This window comes from Anolis carolinensis, chromosome 6, assembly GCF_035594765.1.
Source record: "Anolis carolinensis isolate JA03-04 chromosome 6, rAnoCar3.1.pri, whole genome shotgun sequence".
Lineage (NCBI taxonomy): Eukaryota > Metazoa > Chordata > Lepidosauria > Squamata > Dactyloidae > Anolis > Anolis carolinensis.
The window spans coordinates 25460185-25477306 of NC_085846.1; the positions used below are offsets into that span (position 1 = coordinate 25460185).

At 40.2% G+C, this 17122-nt stretch overlaps 1 protein-coding gene across 1 annotated transcript in view; it reads left to right on the forward strand.

Moving 5' to 3' along the window:
• Positions 1 to 15148, forward strand: part of fam117a (family with sequence similarity 117 member A) — a 39116-nt gene extending 23968 nt beyond the window's left edge. Inside the window, exons 3-8 of the mRNA XM_003222661.3 lie at positions 5896 to 5985; positions 6900 to 7013; positions 9314 to 9448; positions 10206 to 10434; positions 12201 to 12321; positions 13463 to 15148. Coding sequence (XP_003222709.1) covers positions 5896 to 5985; positions 6900 to 7013; positions 9314 to 9448; positions 10206 to 10434; positions 12201 to 12321; positions 13463 to 13802 — 1029 coding nt within the window. The 3' untranslated portion in view covers positions 13803 to 15148. The remainder of the gene's footprint in view (positions 1 to 5895; positions 5986 to 6899; positions 7014 to 9313; positions 9449 to 10205; positions 10435 to 12200; positions 12322 to 13462) is intronic.
• Positions 15149 to 17122: the final 1974 nt, after the last annotated feature.

The following is a 17122-nucleotide window of genomic DNA, read 5'->3' on the forward strand; positions in this document are numbered from 1 at the left end:
GAGCAGATATTGGTCATATTTCGGCGTAACTCCCCTGATGCCTTGCACATGAATATATCACAGCATGAATGTCTTTTTCTTTTGTCTCTAGCTTTCTAGGGAAGGCTTTCCATGTGGTGTTTGTGTCAGTTTGAGGCAATTCTTGATTTTCCCTTGGCTTTTGTTACAGAGGCAGCTGGCCTTTGGCACTTTCCTTCTGGAATGGGCTCACTGCTACAAGCTTTTTTTCATCTTTACTTGCTGCTCTGGGCCAAACCCCTTATATAAGGTTTGTGGGCCGGGTGCCATGTGCTGCTTTAAAAATGACTCTTGCAATGGAAGAGCTTGCTCAGCACAAGGCATGTGTGCTCCCGGATGAAATGGGAAGCCTTTCAGCCATCGAGGAACCCTTAGCAACCTCTACATATTTCTAGAGAGCAACAAACAGTCCTTCTGAGACAATAGGATGACTTCAGCTATTCAATTAGGAGACAAATTTAACATTTTTAATTGCACTACATAGAAGCATACATGGAACAAAACTAGGGCTGCTTGATCAGTGACCAGACAGTCCTGTTGGCAGTGTTCACAGTTGTAGTGGTACTGTTTCTTCTGTGACTTTGGATGAAGAGAAGTGCCCTGACCAGTTTTAGCTTGAAATGCTCCAAATCCCTGTAACCACCATAAAAAGTTAACAGCACTGCTAAAATGTACAATATCAGCATGTTATTCACCCAGCACAACCAGGCTGAGGGCATGAAAGATTGGAAAAACAAATATGTATTACTTGGCAGTCTGTAGCCATAATGTAGTCACTGGGCAAGCTTCCCTGGGGATAGAATTTTAGAGCTATGGTGCCATCACCAAAAGTACTTCTCATCACATTCAGACTTTGGTCAACTTACACTGTGGTGCCAAATCTGCACCTAGGTTCTATTATTTCAGACTATATGTGGTGACTCATGTGACTGAATGAGTGTGTCTTTTTCTGTTTCTCTAAAATAATTACACATTTATCTAAAATGAGAGTATGTATCTTGTCTGTCAGAGCCATCATGAGATTTTGTGGCTCTGACATAATCCTCAAACTATCCTGTGACTACGTACCTTGACATTATTGGGGTTTGTTAAGGCATTATATCAACTTAAACATGATGGTGTATTTGGGGCTTGACTGCTACCTTCAGTTTCTAGGTGGCAGGTTTCACCAATCATTGGTGACAGGTTTCCTGTTGATACAGTGCGAAGCCATGAGAAAGTTGTCCAGGGGACTATAGGCGGTCCGCCACTGTAGGCCCATAATTGGAAGTGCCATCAGCCTAATGTTTACCTTAATAGGTAGAAATAATCTGCATTATTGGTTTTGGATATCATATTAAGGACTATTCCAGTCTGTGCAAAGCTGGCTTTACTAATACATATTTTAAATCATATTCAGGTTTCCCTAGACTTTGAGAAAACATTTTCTAGCCACTCTGTCAAGTTTTTGTACAGTGGCATCACATTCATGCTGCTGTTTTGTCCCTAGGATAATAATTGACTTAGACCAGTCCTCCCAACCAAGTTACCTATGGAAATGTGTGACTGCAGTTCCCATTTTGCCCAGTCAACATGGGAATTACTGCTTTTGAGATTGCAAAAGTCTGAAATAGATTATAATATGCACAGGCCATAGACTCAATTCGGAAGGCATCACGAATAGCTGGAAATCCAGCAATTTCCCTGACTTGCTAAAGTATTTCCCTCTTTGTGCAATAGCAAGGTAAATGTCAGCAGACCCATCTCAATAACTTTTGTTTTGTGGACACCTTGATTCACTTTCTTGTGTGTGAACAACACAAGATTATTTTTTATTACAACCTTGAAAGAGATTTCAGGCACAACTTCCCTACACTTTGCCTGATCTTGTGATTTCAAATGTAGCTGTTTCTCAAATAATTTTCTTCTCTTTTCTGATTTTATTCATATTAAGGTTCCACCAAAATATTACGAAGAACTTTTCTGGCAGTGGAATAGATTGTCTTGGAGGGTGGTTAAAGATCTCTTTGGAGGTCCTTAAACAGAAACTGGATGTTCATCTTAAACAGAAACTGGATGGGCATCTTGCTTTAGTTGTGTATTCCTGCATGTCCCTTGTGGTCCTTTCCAAATGTAAGATTCTATGATGCTATGTTTCTGTCCTTTCCAAATGTAAGATTCTATGATGCTATGTTTCTCTCCTTTCCTGTTTGGAGGAAGCTGTTGGAACACTATCAGAAACGTGTTATTGTAAACTGCCCACCACTCTACTGGAGGCTTGTTCTTGAGGACATAGTACCTGATACGCTATAAAGAAATTCTAAGCATAGCTTGAATATGCCTTAAAGATTGAAATCTTGTGTCCTTTAAATCTAGACATATATATTCTAATTGAGCCAAGTTCATCTAAGAGATTTGCTGCAGTAGAGTTTCATGTACTGATGTTTTCTATGGAGTTTGCAGAGATATAACAATAACTGATTTTCCCTTCAAGCAGTAGAAAGAACTGCAAACTTAACTTAGTTTTTCATTACACTGTGATGGGGTTTTCCTATTAGGGGTGAGGTATGCAACCGCAAGCTCTTCACAATCCAGGCTGAAGGCAGTTTTTTGGGCATTGTGGTTAGGGGATTTCTCTTGCAAATAACATGAAACATTGGTGCTGTATGATACTTCCATTCTGGCATAAGTTTCATTACCCCCAGGACCAAAGCTCCATAGTTGGAAGGCATTTCCCCCTCAAATTCTAAGGAGCTACCTTCAAATGACACTATTCTGGGTTTTTCCTCCTGCCTCCAAAGCATTTATTAAACATTAAGGTGATAATTCTTCACCGAGAATTAACCCAACACATTTAGCAACCCTTTCTTCTTTTGGCATGGAAAGGCAAGGGCCTTTGGCATTCTTCATTGAGCAGGATGTCTGAAGAGCTTCTCCAGGCAGCTCAGCTTCCAGCACGTGCAAAGTTTTGCCAGTTGCTAAGTGATTATTCAAGGGCTCTGTACTCTTTATTATGGGAACATTCTCCAGGAGGGCTGTTTTTAAAGAGCAGCGAGACTTCCATTTTCCTAAAGCTTCTCCAAAGAGGCCACTCTGGCTGCTTGGAAAGCTACTTAACATTGCCTTGGCAGTTTATCTAGTGGAGGCCTAAACTTTGTCACTTAATAGCTTTGTCCATACCACATCTTGTCCAACTGGAGCTGATCTTGAAGGCTGCCTGGAGAGAGGGAAGTACACTATGTTTTAGGAACTCATCCACATAGACTGTCAACCAGGCATCTTTGGTTTGTTTCATCTTAAAGAAAAGCTTGTTGTAGATTGCGGAGATTAGATTGGGTTATGTTGTCTTGGTAATTTGGGAGTGAGGGAGTTCCAAAAGTACTATGTTGAAGCTCTAGGCCAAACTTTTTAAGCCATGGGTCAGTTCGCAGTCCCTCAGACTGTTTGGGGACAGACTGTAATTTGAAAAAAATTGAAAGAATTCCTGTGCACATTGTACATATCTTGTTTGTAATGCAAAAATATGAAATAATGCAATCTTTAAAATGAAGTACATTTTAACCAACTTAAACTTACCATATTTCAATGGGAAACATAGGTCTGCTTTTAGCTGATGAGATAGTCACGTTAATTAGGATAGTTGTTGTTGTTGTGTGCCTTCAAGACGTTTCACACTATCACAGGTTTTTTGTCGAGATTTATTCAAATGGGATTTGCCTTTGTATTTATCTGAGTCTGAGAATGTGTGGCTTGGCTAAAATCTTCCCTTCCCTTTCATTCCCTTTCTTCCTTTCTTTTCTCTTTCCCTTCCTCCCTTCCTCCTTCCATCCTTCCCTCATGCCTTCCTTCCCTTCCATAGTTGTGTGTGGCAGGGGCAGCAGAAAGGAAAGAAATGGTGGCAGTGTGAAAGGAAGGAATGGTGGCAGCCTAGGAATGGTGACAGGGCCTGGATAAATTCCCTTGGCGAGCCGTAGTTTGAGGACCCCTGATCTAGACTTAGGTAGTTTAAGTATGGGTGAAGTCTACTTGCACAGTAGCAAACCTCTAAGAAAAGGCTTTCCTTCTTTGAGAAAACTAGAATTATTCTTATGTAGGGAACACACATGTGAACAGTGAGGTTGCTGTGAGGTTTCCGGACGGTATGGCCATGTTCCAGAAGCATTCTCTCCTGATGTTTTGCCCACATCAAGAGAGAATGCTTCTGGAACATAGCCATGCAGCTGGTTATTCCGGCCATGAAAGCCTTCGACGACACACATGGGAACAGTTAGTGTGAATCTGGATTTCAGTTATCTCTTCTTCCCCATCCCCCTCAAAATTGAAAATGTGTAAGCATGTCAGTAGATCTTCATTACAGATCTTCCCTGACAATCCCTTGGGGGAATTTCCATTCACAGATGGATAATTATAATAATAATAATAATAATAATAATAATAATAATAATAATAATAATAATAATACTTTATTTATACCCCACCACCATCTCCTATAGAAACTTGGGGCGGCGTACAAAATAGCACACAAAGATGCCATACATAAAATACATAATACATAAAATAAAATACATCAACATGAAAACAATAATAAATTTACATAAATAAAATAAATTACCAGGTATATAAATTGGATGAAACTGTCAAGAGTCAGACGCCAGTTACAAAACAGAGTTTATTCCGAAGATAAGCCAAAAAATAACATAAACACAGGAAATATCCTTGAAACACTTCACTTATCAGTGTTTCGAGAGTAGATTGGACAATAATAACTCAAAAACGAGCCACGCTAATTTCCCATGCTGGCATTCAATAAAAAACCAAATAACGCTTCAATTCAGCTTTGGAAAACAAATAGAGTTAATTGCTGGAAAATAAACAAACTAGGAAAGCAGTAAAACTGCTTCCACGGTGCAGATAAGCCGAGAGCCTCAAAGGGATGATGAATAGCCGTCGTCAGAAGAATCCAAGGTCAGGTCAGGAGGCAGCAGAAATTCCAAAAGACAAACCAGTAGTCAGAAGCCGGGAGAAGTAGTCAGTCAGAGGGCGAAGACAGAAGCCAGGTCAAATTCCAATCCAGAGTCCGAAGAGGGTGCAGTCATCCAAACCAGGTCCACGAAAAGGCACAAAGATGGTATCAGCAGATCCGAATCACAGTCCAAGTCCAGTCTTCACGAAAGCACAGAGATCCCAATGGCGCCTCAGCAACACCTTGCCACACGCAAAGTGCAGTGGCCAAACATTCCCATTTTATTCCCCTTCCTCCTGGGTGACCAAACACTCACACCCAAACACCAGGTGTCCCAAATCTACTCAGAGTCTGAACTCCACACAGCTAGAGCTCGTGGATCTGGAGTACCTAGCAATTCGTCGGAGTCCCAATCATCCTGCCCACACTTAGCCCCATGAACATTTAAAGAACCATCCTCCCTTCTCCAAGCATCCCAATTGGGATCAGCTCCTGCAGAAACCCCAGGTTCAGAAGTATCCATAGACCTCAAATCCCCAGACATCTCCGGTGGCTGTGCCCATTCAGTGCCCGCTTCCCCAGCCACCACCTGTTCCTCAGCATCCATCTCCCCATCTGAATCTTCCTCAGAAGATCCCCCATATAGCTCTCTAAGTCGCTTCCTGCGCAACTCCTCCAGTGAACCCTCATCACGAGGGTTTTTTCTTCCTCTTCGAATTCCATCACCATCAACCATAATCCCCGAAGGCGCAGTCACAACAAAACAGCCTCTATTAAAATAGAATCTGTTAAAAGACAATGTGTTGATATTTAAAGTTGTTTGTTTTCAGAATAACTCTTGAAGGTTAAAGCTGCCATGTTGGTACTATCCTTTTTTAAGATTGTGAGAGTCATGAAATGGTCAGTAATCAAGGAACTTTTTTATCTCTTTGCAGACTCCTGTATCCTGGCATGACACAGGGATGGGGAGAGCTACAGTCCATAAGCGTTCTGCCTCATGGAGTAGTGTAGATCATCGCAGAGAGGTGAGAGATCTGCTTGGCAACTCCAATGAAATCAGTCTTCAGTTGCACAATCTGCAAATAAAATGAAACTGCCAAAAAGACATGTTGCCATAATGCTTGCATTGTGATTATCCAAGAAATGCCAGATCCACGATAAAATACAAACTGGCCAACCATTTTATTAGTAAGGAGCCTGATTCACTACTCCTTGTCTGCTGTTCATATACTGGAGTGGAGAAACGTGGACTGGTGAAGCCCATGAACTGCACATTGTCACCTGCCAATCCATTTTAGTGGATGGATGAAGTAGTTTAGTGTATGGACAACTCATTAAAAAGCTGTACTAGTTGAATTATTTTTTCAGTTGAACAGACAGAGCAGACAACTTCATTTCATGTGTGTGTGTCTGTAGCAAGAATAGCTTGCTGGAAGCAAATGATATATTTATTTATTTATTATTTATTACAACATTTATATCCCGCCCTTCTCACCCAACAGGGGACTCAGGGCGGCTTACAATAAAACGCATATATAAAAATTATACAGTGCAATATAAATCGGTTAAAATTATTATTAACTTACATCAGTATTCATAAAACACATTATAAAATACAGGTAGGCGATATAAGACAAATAATAGTGCTTGCAAAGATATTTGACGGTAGGAGAGAGGACTGATACTTGAACTAAACTGTCACTTATGGTTCCAGCAATAGGAGGAAATGCACAGGGTCAGAATCAGACTGCTTCAACTGCCCCATATCAGAGCAATGTTGAAGCTGCCACTGGATACCTTTATTTTACAGCTTTGTAATCATATAATTTTACAGTTAGTCAAAAAGATATGTACCCTTGCAAACCGGAAGGCAAAATTATGAAGAGTAGCTAGCTGTTACATTAAGAATACTAAACTCTTTCAACTTCTTATTTCCTAGATTGCTAAACTGAAGCAGCAGCTCCAGCGAACAAAGCTGGGTGCTTACCACAGCAAAGAGAAAGACCAGAGCTCCCCAGTGCAGGGGGATCATACGGTGCTTTCATTGGCCAAGGTATAATGGAAATCTTCCTTTTCTCTTACTCTTATCCAAAAAGGTGGTTATAACCTAAGGTTATATGTTATCCCTGGAAATATGGGCTTAACGTATTCAACCATGGTGTCCCAATTAGGGCAGTAGAGAACTCGGAACCATTCTCTCCACCACTGTATGACTTCGCAAGGAATTTGACAATTTTTCTATCACTTTGCCATATTGGTGGTAACATGGAGATCACGAGAATGGGGCTTATTCAAAGTGCCATCTGTGCCCTTCCTGCTCTTAGAAACAATGGCAGGGCTGTGCTTTGAACCAAACGTACATGTTCCATGTGCATCATATCCCTCAGGCCTTTTCAATTCTTGATAGCTGTTACAGAGACAGCTCAGAGGCCAATTTTAAAACTACGTAATCACTGTGTAGATGGTTCCAGATTTTTTCACTGGTTTATCTCCTAGTTAACAGGCCTTAGAAGAGACCTTTTACTGTTTTTATAGTGTACTAGCTGTGCCCGGCCACGCGTTGCTGTGCCGTTGTTTGGTGGTGTTGGTGAGAAATTTGAGTTAGTGGTGGTATTGAATGTCTGTTGTATGGTTGTCTTTATGTTTAGTATGTATTTGGTTGTTTGTGGAATGTGAAAGTGGTGAGAGTAGAAGGGGGTCTTTGTCGCTGTGTAGAATTGTATAGTATGCATACGTTGTCCAAGTGTTGTGAATGGTTAGATTGTGTCTTGGTGCATAGTAGAAAGGGTTGGGGTGGATGGCCGTTAGGGGTGTCTCCAAATTACTGGATGGTATAGTTCTATGATTATTATTATTATTGTTGTTGCTGTTATCATCATGATTATTATCTTTATTATCATCATCATTATTATTCTATAGTGGGTGGATGGCCATCTGTCAGGAGTGTTTGGATTGTGTGGTCTTGCATGGTAGAAGGAGGTTGTACTGGATGATTCTTATGGCTGTCTGGAAACATGAGGATTCCGTGATATTGTTATTAGTATTATTATTATCAAGAGGCTGTATGGCCATCTGTCAGGAGTGTTTGGATTGTGTGGTCTTGCATGGTAGAAGGAGGTTGTACTGGATGATTCTTATGGCTGTCTGGAAACATGAGGATTCCGTGATATTGTTATTAGTATTATTATTATCAAGAGGCTGTATGGCCATCTGTTGGGAATGTTTGGATTGTGTTCTCCATGGCAGGAAGGGGTTGGACTGGATGGCCTTTAGGGGTCTCTCCTATCTCTGTGACTGTAGGATTGTATTATTATTTTTATTGTGGAGATTGTGGAGATATTGGCTGGCCATCTGTCAGGAGTTTGTCGAAGAGATAAGCAAACACTCTAAAGGTTCAAAACATAAAAAGAGATGTGACATGTAAGGGCCACAGAAATAGTCAGGCCTCTCTGAGTATAGAGCTATCTTCTTTCTATGTGAAAAAGATAAGCAAATACTATGAAGATTCAAAACATAAAATGCACTATGTTATTTAGAGCATCATGTGCAAACATTATTACCTGAGAGTTAACAACAATAATGAAAATAATAAGTACAGTCAACTGTTGTAATTCACAGTAGTATCTTCCAGACTGTAATGTTTAAAGGAAACTGTAAGGGTTGCCAAATCCAATTGGAGTCTTCAGAAATTGTTTAAATAGTGGAGACTACTTGATATGTTTTGACTTTAGTCCACATTTAAGCCTTGATAATTACAGTTTCCTTTAAACATTACAGTCTTTAAACATTACAGCGCTAGGACCCAGGGGACAGCTTTTTCCCATTGCCTGCCTTTCCTCTTGCCATGAGATTTCTCTTTACCTCCCTCCCGGCATGGCCCCCGATGGTGCGTTGTGGGTTCTGTCCATGTGGAGGTGCGTGACGTGATTTTTTGTTGTTTCAACCAGAAGGCGTGGATGATGGGTTGTGTTGTCAAATTTCGAGGTTGGGGGGCCTTTACTTTTGTGGTTTTGCTCGGTGCCGCGATTCCATCACCCTTTTATATATATAGATTTGTGTCTATGTTATCAGGGGGAGGCAAGGAATTATCCTGCCTGTGTGGACCACAGTACTAGACAGACTCCCTAAATCTTGTAGGGTCTGAATTCTATAGATTCCAAGTTGAACGGCCAGTGGCAGAGAGTCCTAGGCTGGGCAGACCAATAAACTTCTCAAGGTACCCTTACGTGTTGATAACAGGTCTTGGGCTGGGACTGGCACACTAAGTCCTGGTTACTGTTGAGGGATTTTTTTTTATTTGCACAGAGCTATCAGTCACTTCTTTACCAAGATATTGCATGTTCTTGTTTGCAGGCTTTGCCACCAGCATCCTTTCCAGCCTTGGCCACTGTATCGGTCAGCCCGTGTTTGCACAACAGCTCTGATGCTATCAATCAAGAATTGGAAGAAGTGTTTGTCAAGGAACAGGGAGATGAGGAGCTTCTCAGAGTGAGTTATGGCTGACAAGAGCAAGACATCCTGAGGGAGGCCAAAATAGTGCCTAATCTGAAATGCTACCTTTGCTATTCAAACCATCTTTGCACTACCAATATAAATATAGTGTGATCTCTTCTCACTTTGCACTCATTGAAATGCAATGTCTTGAAAAGTTCAGACTCTTAACAAAAATCTGACTGATGTCATGTCATATGACTACATCATACATTCTCAGTTCAGAATACATTTCATTTGCTTTTGTTCTGTCAAACTAGAAGTTTATGCATACTCAAAAAGGCAAAACAACATGCTGTCATCTTTTCCTAACTCCATATAGTGGGCATTTCTATCTGAGGAACTTGTTGTTTTCCTTTTTATTGTGCTTTCCTTTTTCTCTACATGCTGTAATTTTCACCCATTTGTTCCGGCTGCCAAAGAGAGTGCTTGAAAGTGGAATGACACTATTCGTTTTTGTTAAAATGCCATCCATATTTAGTTTTCTTTTCTCTAAATGTTTTCCATTCCAGCTGTTCAGTATTGATTGACTGCATAAGAACTGGTAAGTGTGCTTGTTCTAATTCTTCTTTACGTTATGTCGTATGCTGTTTTCGGATATAGGCTTATGAATAGGGACTGTCTTGTGAGCTCTTGTGAAAGCCTTTCTAGCAAAAGTGCAGAAACCAGTAATCATTTTTATCCCGTTCTCTCCTTTGGTCTGAGCACTCCTGCTTGCCTCTTCATCCTTAAGAGATGTCTTCTTTTCTTCTAGATTCTGGACGTCCCCGATGGCCACAGAGCCCCAGTCCCACTCCAAGGAGCCACTAGAGACTCATTGCTGCTACCAGTGGAGCACAGCAGTAGCAGCTGCAGCAGCCTTTCTCTTTCTCCGTCCCCTTCATCCACACACAGGCGATCCCCACATACTCCTGCTCGAACAGCAGCTGAGGAGCATTCCCCTGGTGTGATAGAGAAGCCATTACTGGAGGCAAAGGCAAAAGGTATACCCTGTTGGGTCACCACTAGCTTTCAAGGCTTTGTTGCTCCAGATTGCCTTTGATCTTTGGCAGCATGAGTAGTAGTCTGGGGTCTGGACAGTGTAAGTTGTATTTTCAGAAACTCTTTAAGTTGCACTTAAAACAGTACAGAGTGTGACTGAAAGCAAACATCAGAACACAGCACACCTGATGTATCTTACTGACTTTCATATGAGGTATGAAATCAAGTACAGTAGAGTCTCACTCATCCAACACTCGCTTATCCAACGTTCTGGATTATCCAATGCATTTTTGTAGTCAATGTTTTCAATGCATTGTGATATTTTGGTGCTAAATTCATAAATACAGTAATTACTACATAGCATTACTGTGTAATGAACTACTTTTTCTGTCAAATTTGTTGTATAACATTATGTTTTGGTGCTTAATTTGTAAAATCATAACCTAATTTGATGTTTAATAGGCTTTTCCTTAATCTCTCCTTATTATCCAACATATTCGCTTATCCAACATTCTGCTGGCCTGTTTATGTTGGATAAGTAAGAGATTACTGTAAATATAAACTAAAATAAACTAGTCCACTCTATCTTAGTCTTTCCGTGAATCATTTATCCTTCCTTGGTTTCCTCAAATTTAATAACCATCAACAAATTAAAAGAGAAAAGAATCATGCATGGAGGCTAGGAATGGGAAAGTGGTGTGGTGCATTATATCTATGTTTCAATTAAGGTTGTAAAGTACTTTCTTGGCCTGTTTACAAGATCTGATCATGCTTCTTTGGAGTTTGATGTCTCTTGTATATGATTTCACACCTAAATGAGAAGTTGGAATTGCTGAACCATACAATTATTGTTGGGCTGCAAATACCAGAAGTCCTAGCCCCAACGTAGTTCATAGTGGGGAATGTTTAGTGTTGCAGTTCAATAATACTTGGAGGGCCATGGACTTTGCACCCCTGTTCTAAATAATTACTGGTATTTATTCTGAAATGCGGGGTCCTATGAATGTATACATTCAAGTTTCTCGATATTAGACCACTTGGAGATAACTCTGAAAATCCAGGCTCTGATGTGCCTATATAGTGTAAAAATCCTGTGCATTTATGCTGCTCCATCTGTCTTCTAGGTGGATCAAGGTAGGTTTTATGGCAGTTAGGGCAAGAAAAAAATTGCAGTGTTCTGAACTACCCTGTGGAGCCAGGGATAGAAAGGAAAGAAAGGGAGGGTTTGTAAGGTTGACATCACTGTAAGCGCCCATTACTGGCTTTGAAAAGGAAAGGAAGCATTACGAATATGTAGTGAGGTGGTAAATCTGATACAGGAAGTAGAGATCAGAGTCTGCAAAGAAATCAGTAATTTCTAATGCAATGTGAACTATTTTTACTCTAGACAATGATTCACTGACTATAATTCTGATCTAAAACTCATCAAAGTTGTGAGATTTTTATTGCTTGAGGGCTGTGAAGCACTATTGGAGATTATCACTGTGCAAGTTGAACTTCAGATAAAACCATCTGCCCTTGGGCTGTAATGAGGCTCTTGGGTAACCAAATCAGTGACTTGTAAAGAATTCATCGGATTATTTCTTGGCTAATACATTTCCACAAAGGATGTGTTAGATTGATTTATAGATTATGCTGCTGTCTAAATTCCATAAATCTTGACAGTGTCTGATATTGGTACTTCATTGTATATAAGTTTCTCTTCACTTCTGTATTTGGTTAGTGTCTCATATTGAATATGTCTTCCTGTGTTTTTCCTTTGGGCTAGAGAACAGCAGTACTTCTCCAGTTCTTGCCTTTGCTCTCTCTCCTCGTCCAAATCATACCTATGTCTTCAAGCGAGAACCTCCAGAGGGTTGTGAAAAAGTCCGTGCCTTTGAGGAAGTGGTGTAAGTAGGACACTTAGCTTCTGTCATGCTACAGCAAGCCTAAATGCTGAAATTGATTTTTTACAATGCTTCCTCCTACAAAAGGAGATTGATATTATTATAAAAAGGTACTATTCCTAAAGTATTTTGTTGCAACATGTTTATCCCATCTCTTCAAGGAATTCATGGTAATTTAAACCCCTTTATCAACTCTGTGAAATCAGATTGAGTGAGAGATTTAACTGATCCAGGGTCATCTAGTCAGTTTTATGGTTCCATGAAAATGTGAACTTGGGTCTTTCAAGCATTAAATTTGACATACCAAAGGAGAATTCCTCTTAATAATAAATATTACCAATATGCTTGACACAGTAAAGAAAGACCAGATCTGATTCCCTTGTGAAACTCAAATTTGTCTAGTTGTGAAAGCCAGATGAGACTGCTGAACATCACCTGTCTGTTTCAGAACAGGGCCTGAGATGAACACTTTCTGCCACCTGACTTTGTTGCCTGCAGACAGGTGCAGATTTTATGTACAAAAACTGATACTGGTATTATCCAGGCTAAAAGATTGTTACTAGATCCATAGACATCATGATTGCATGATTTTTGTGCACTTAAATCAGCCCAGCGACAACCTAGTGTACATTAATTGAACCCTTCACAGAAAAGGGTTATGAATTTGTATATAACTGTTGTAACGCTTCATACACTGTGAACCATCCTGAGTCCCCTTTGGGGTTGAGAAAGGTGGAATATAAATACCACAAATAAAAAATAAGGTTCCTACCTTAGAAATATTTGTTGCATAAAATGCTTATATCTTCCTTTTTGTGGCCCCTCTCCACATTAACACATCTCCCCTTACATGTAGTATCTAAAAAAGGACTTATGTATCCACTCATTTCCAGCTTTTGAAAAAACCACTGGCCATTATAGCTGAGAGATTCTGGGAACCGTAGCCAAAAATCAAACTTTTACAAGCTCTACTAATATTCCAGTGCAGCAGGTCATACCACAATCAAATAGTCAAAGATCTCAGGAGAGAATGCTTCTGGAACATGGCCATACATGTTTCTCACAACAACCCAAAGATCTGAAGCCCTCGGTGGTAATAATCCTTGTATTCCTAACTCTTTTTCATTGTGATTTCTTCCTGTAGGCCACTAAGTCCAGACCAGCCTTTCCAGCCCTCTTGTCCTGATAAAAACAAAGTCCACTTCAACCCAACTGGCTCTGCCTTTTGCCAATTCAGCCTCGTGAAACCTCTTATTCCCAGTGTAGACTTCCTCTTCAGAGACTTCTCCACTTCTAGTCCCCTGCCAGCAGGTACATTCTCTACATGCCAGCCGACTTCCACAGTCCCGGTCCTTAGTTTGCAGAAAGACTCAAGAGGAGACAATTTCAATGAAAATCCTCCATCACCTCCGCTGGGCTTGGAGTCCTGGAAGCGGCATCAAGCCGAAGAGACCGTCCTCTTCCACAGCTCTCTGGTTGCCTGAAATTCAGAGGAATGGGGCAGAGCCAAGGCAAATATGTGGTCCCTCCATGACTTGCGGAGAAGAGTGCCTTGAAGCTGAGAAATTGAGCACCCACAGGTTACAGGTGCTCTCAGTGACAGCCTTAGAAGTGTAGATTGCCACTACGTTCTCTTGCAGCCACAGTCGGCTTTTCCTTGGACTCGCCATTCTGAAAGCACTTCTTTTCCCAATGAGTTTGTGTCAGTTGTCCTTCTGCTATTGCAGTGTCCAAAGAGCACTTACGCTTCTCTACGGGGATACATGCACTATTCGCCACCAAGCTTTGTGTTTCTTTGCTTGCTTGCTGAGGCAAGAATTCATTTATAGATTTTTTTAAGAAAGAAAGATCTTAAGAGTGCCTCTCATGCTTCCCACAGGATAGGGGATATGAAAGAGTTTACATATAGTCAGAGCTAGTGTACACTAATTTGACAGATGACTGCAGGGCAGGAGTAGAGCAAGGCAATCAGTTTCCAGGGGTACCAAGTCTACAATTTGTGTGTAAGACCCTCTTTTTATATGCTGCCCTTACAGTCTGCGAGACTGTTGTCACTGGAACACAGTCACCTAGATTTAGATCCTAAGTGCTTGAAGCATTTTTAGTTAAGATGATCAAGTTGTAACAGATAGTTGAACAAGCAGAAATTCAACTACAGTGTGCCTTTTTGTGACAGATGTCTTCAGATTCTCAACTTTTGTAAGTGAGGAACAAGGAACTTGCAGAGGACATTTATTGTAAGTGTCTTCTGCAAAGGGACACTGAATCCCAAATTGGAGTAAGGCCTGAGCTTTTCTACTAAAGTGCAACTGTTTATGTAAGTGGTATACGTTGCCTTTTTAAGATGATTATAATTTGGCCAGTTCAGCTGTATCTTACACTACTACTACTCTAGCCATTGAGTTTGGGGAATCTACTCAGCTTTAACCCCACTTTTAACGCACAAAACACTCCAAAGATCCCACTTTCACTTCAACATAGATCTTGCGCTTACACTTACACTTACATTTCGTGTTCACTCCCTCTCCAACTGAAAGGCCTTAAAGCTGGTGTTGCCTTGATTGCAAAATGTATTGGAAACAAAAATGATTTTTCTTGGTCTTGTTAAGCTTTTTATTGTATTGGAAAGTTTTCTTCAACCCAAGATAGAAATTCTATTTTCTTTGGAAAGCAGTATTTTTGCAGCTACTTTTTGACGTTTCGTAAATTTTAATGTAAGTATCACAAAGGAATAATGTTAGCCTCAGAGGTTCATTACTTTTTCTTGAGTTGAGATATTTTTGGCAGATCTTGGTGTTTAAGCCAATTAAAAATATAAAAATGTTGAGCATTCAAGACTTTTTATTTAGAAGTTTGTCAAAGCGATTATTTGGGTTGGAGGGAATGCTGGACACACTTGGCATTCTAACTATTGTACCAGTTGAAGCTTTCACTACTCTTAATTGTTGGTCTATTAATTGGTGGTCCAGTAATGAACTAACTAGGGGCCCCTGGTAGCACAGTGTGTTAAAGCGCTGAGCTGCTGAACTTGCAGACCAAAAGGTCCCAGGTTCAAATCCCGGGAGCGGAATGAGCGCCCACTGTTAGCCCCAGCTCCTGCCAACCTAGCAGTTTGAAAACATGCAAATGTGAGTAGATCAATAGGTACCGCTCCGGCAGGAAGATAACAGTGCTCCATGCAGTCATGCCAGCCACATGACCCTGGAGGTGTCTATAGACAACGCCGGCTCTTTGGCTTAGAAATGGAGATGAGCACCAACCCCCAGAGTCGGTCACAACTGGACTTAACGTCAGGGGAAAACCTTACCTTACCTTAATGAACTAATCATCATATCTCAACATTCACAATAAACAATGGTATACTTTCATGAAATTTGGCTTGTGAAGTGCATGTCATTTCAGTTTGTAAGCTATAGCACATCAACTAGTCACAACCCAAAGCCATGATATTTCAATTGGCATATGAATTGCCTTATTTAAACTATGGCTTTTCATGATGTTCAGATCTGCAACTGTACTTTGTTTTTTGACTTACCTGCATTACCTGTTACCTAATTAACATCAGAGCTGAGGGAAGTCAGATGTTTTGGGGAGCATTTGCTGTGCAATTGATGCAACAAACCATGGCTTATCTTAATGTTTGAGGGTATGCAGTAGTATATTTCAGCCTACATTACATTCCAGCCAAAAAAGTATATGTTAACTGTAAAAAAATGACATTGAGAGACTATGGCTTTCTCCTTCAACAAAGTACAGTCCTGTCTTCTCTGATGTCAATACTAATGATACCAGGGACTGGTAAAAAAAAGATTGCAGAGCTAAACAGATAACATGTTAAATCTAGAGGTGCAGAAAACATACTCAGGGATCGGGTAATGAAGCGTTTGTTTAAGCCATTTAGAGCCCAGTTTGAAACAAAGATAACGACAATTAAAAAGTTTAAATATACTTCTTTGGTATATAAATTCTACATTAATACTCAGGACTTTCCAAATCGCTTTCATTTTGTGGTTCTGCAGTACTTAGCAAATAATAAGCAGAACTGGGAAGTTCCGGCAAGGTAACCTTTGATGTGCAAGTTGCTCAGTTTCATACCCTTCTCAAAGACAAAAATACAGTACACATTTAGGCCACTGTCTTTATTATTCTGCCAGGAAGGGCATACAAATGAGCACAAGCCAAATACATATTGTCTTAATGCCCCAATAAAGATTTTAGCATTTGTCTTGATCAAGACAGCTCACTAAGAGATGTTTTTAAAAGAACCCTTTTAACTATTTTCTTCTGTGCCATCAAGTCAGTAGCTTTTCTGGGGTGAGAGTGGATGACTCACCCAAAGTCACACTGTAGGTTTCTGTGGCTGAACAGGGAATTAAAAAATTTTTTAAGGTTGTCAATGGTCAAGCCCTTACCCCATACTGGCTCTGCACTGTATCCCACAGACAATTAGGTATCTTCCATGTGTGATCACACTGATTTAAAACTAAAGTTCTTCTCTTTCATATTTATCCATGCTTGATTTATATACACACTCTGGGGAAATACTGTGGACGAAAGCCCTAAAGGTAGAGCCTTAAGACCCTTAAATCATGCCACTACCAAGCAAATGTGTAGGGCCTGTGGAGATAAAAATGGGATATTAAAAAACAGCAATAATAATAATAATAATAATAATAATAATAATAATAATAATAATAATAATAATAATAATAAATTTCTTACCCACTTCTAAGGCTCATGAATACCATGTGCTGTAGGAGGAAAAAAGTGGCAAAACAAGATTTTGAGTCTTCCTCACCTAAGA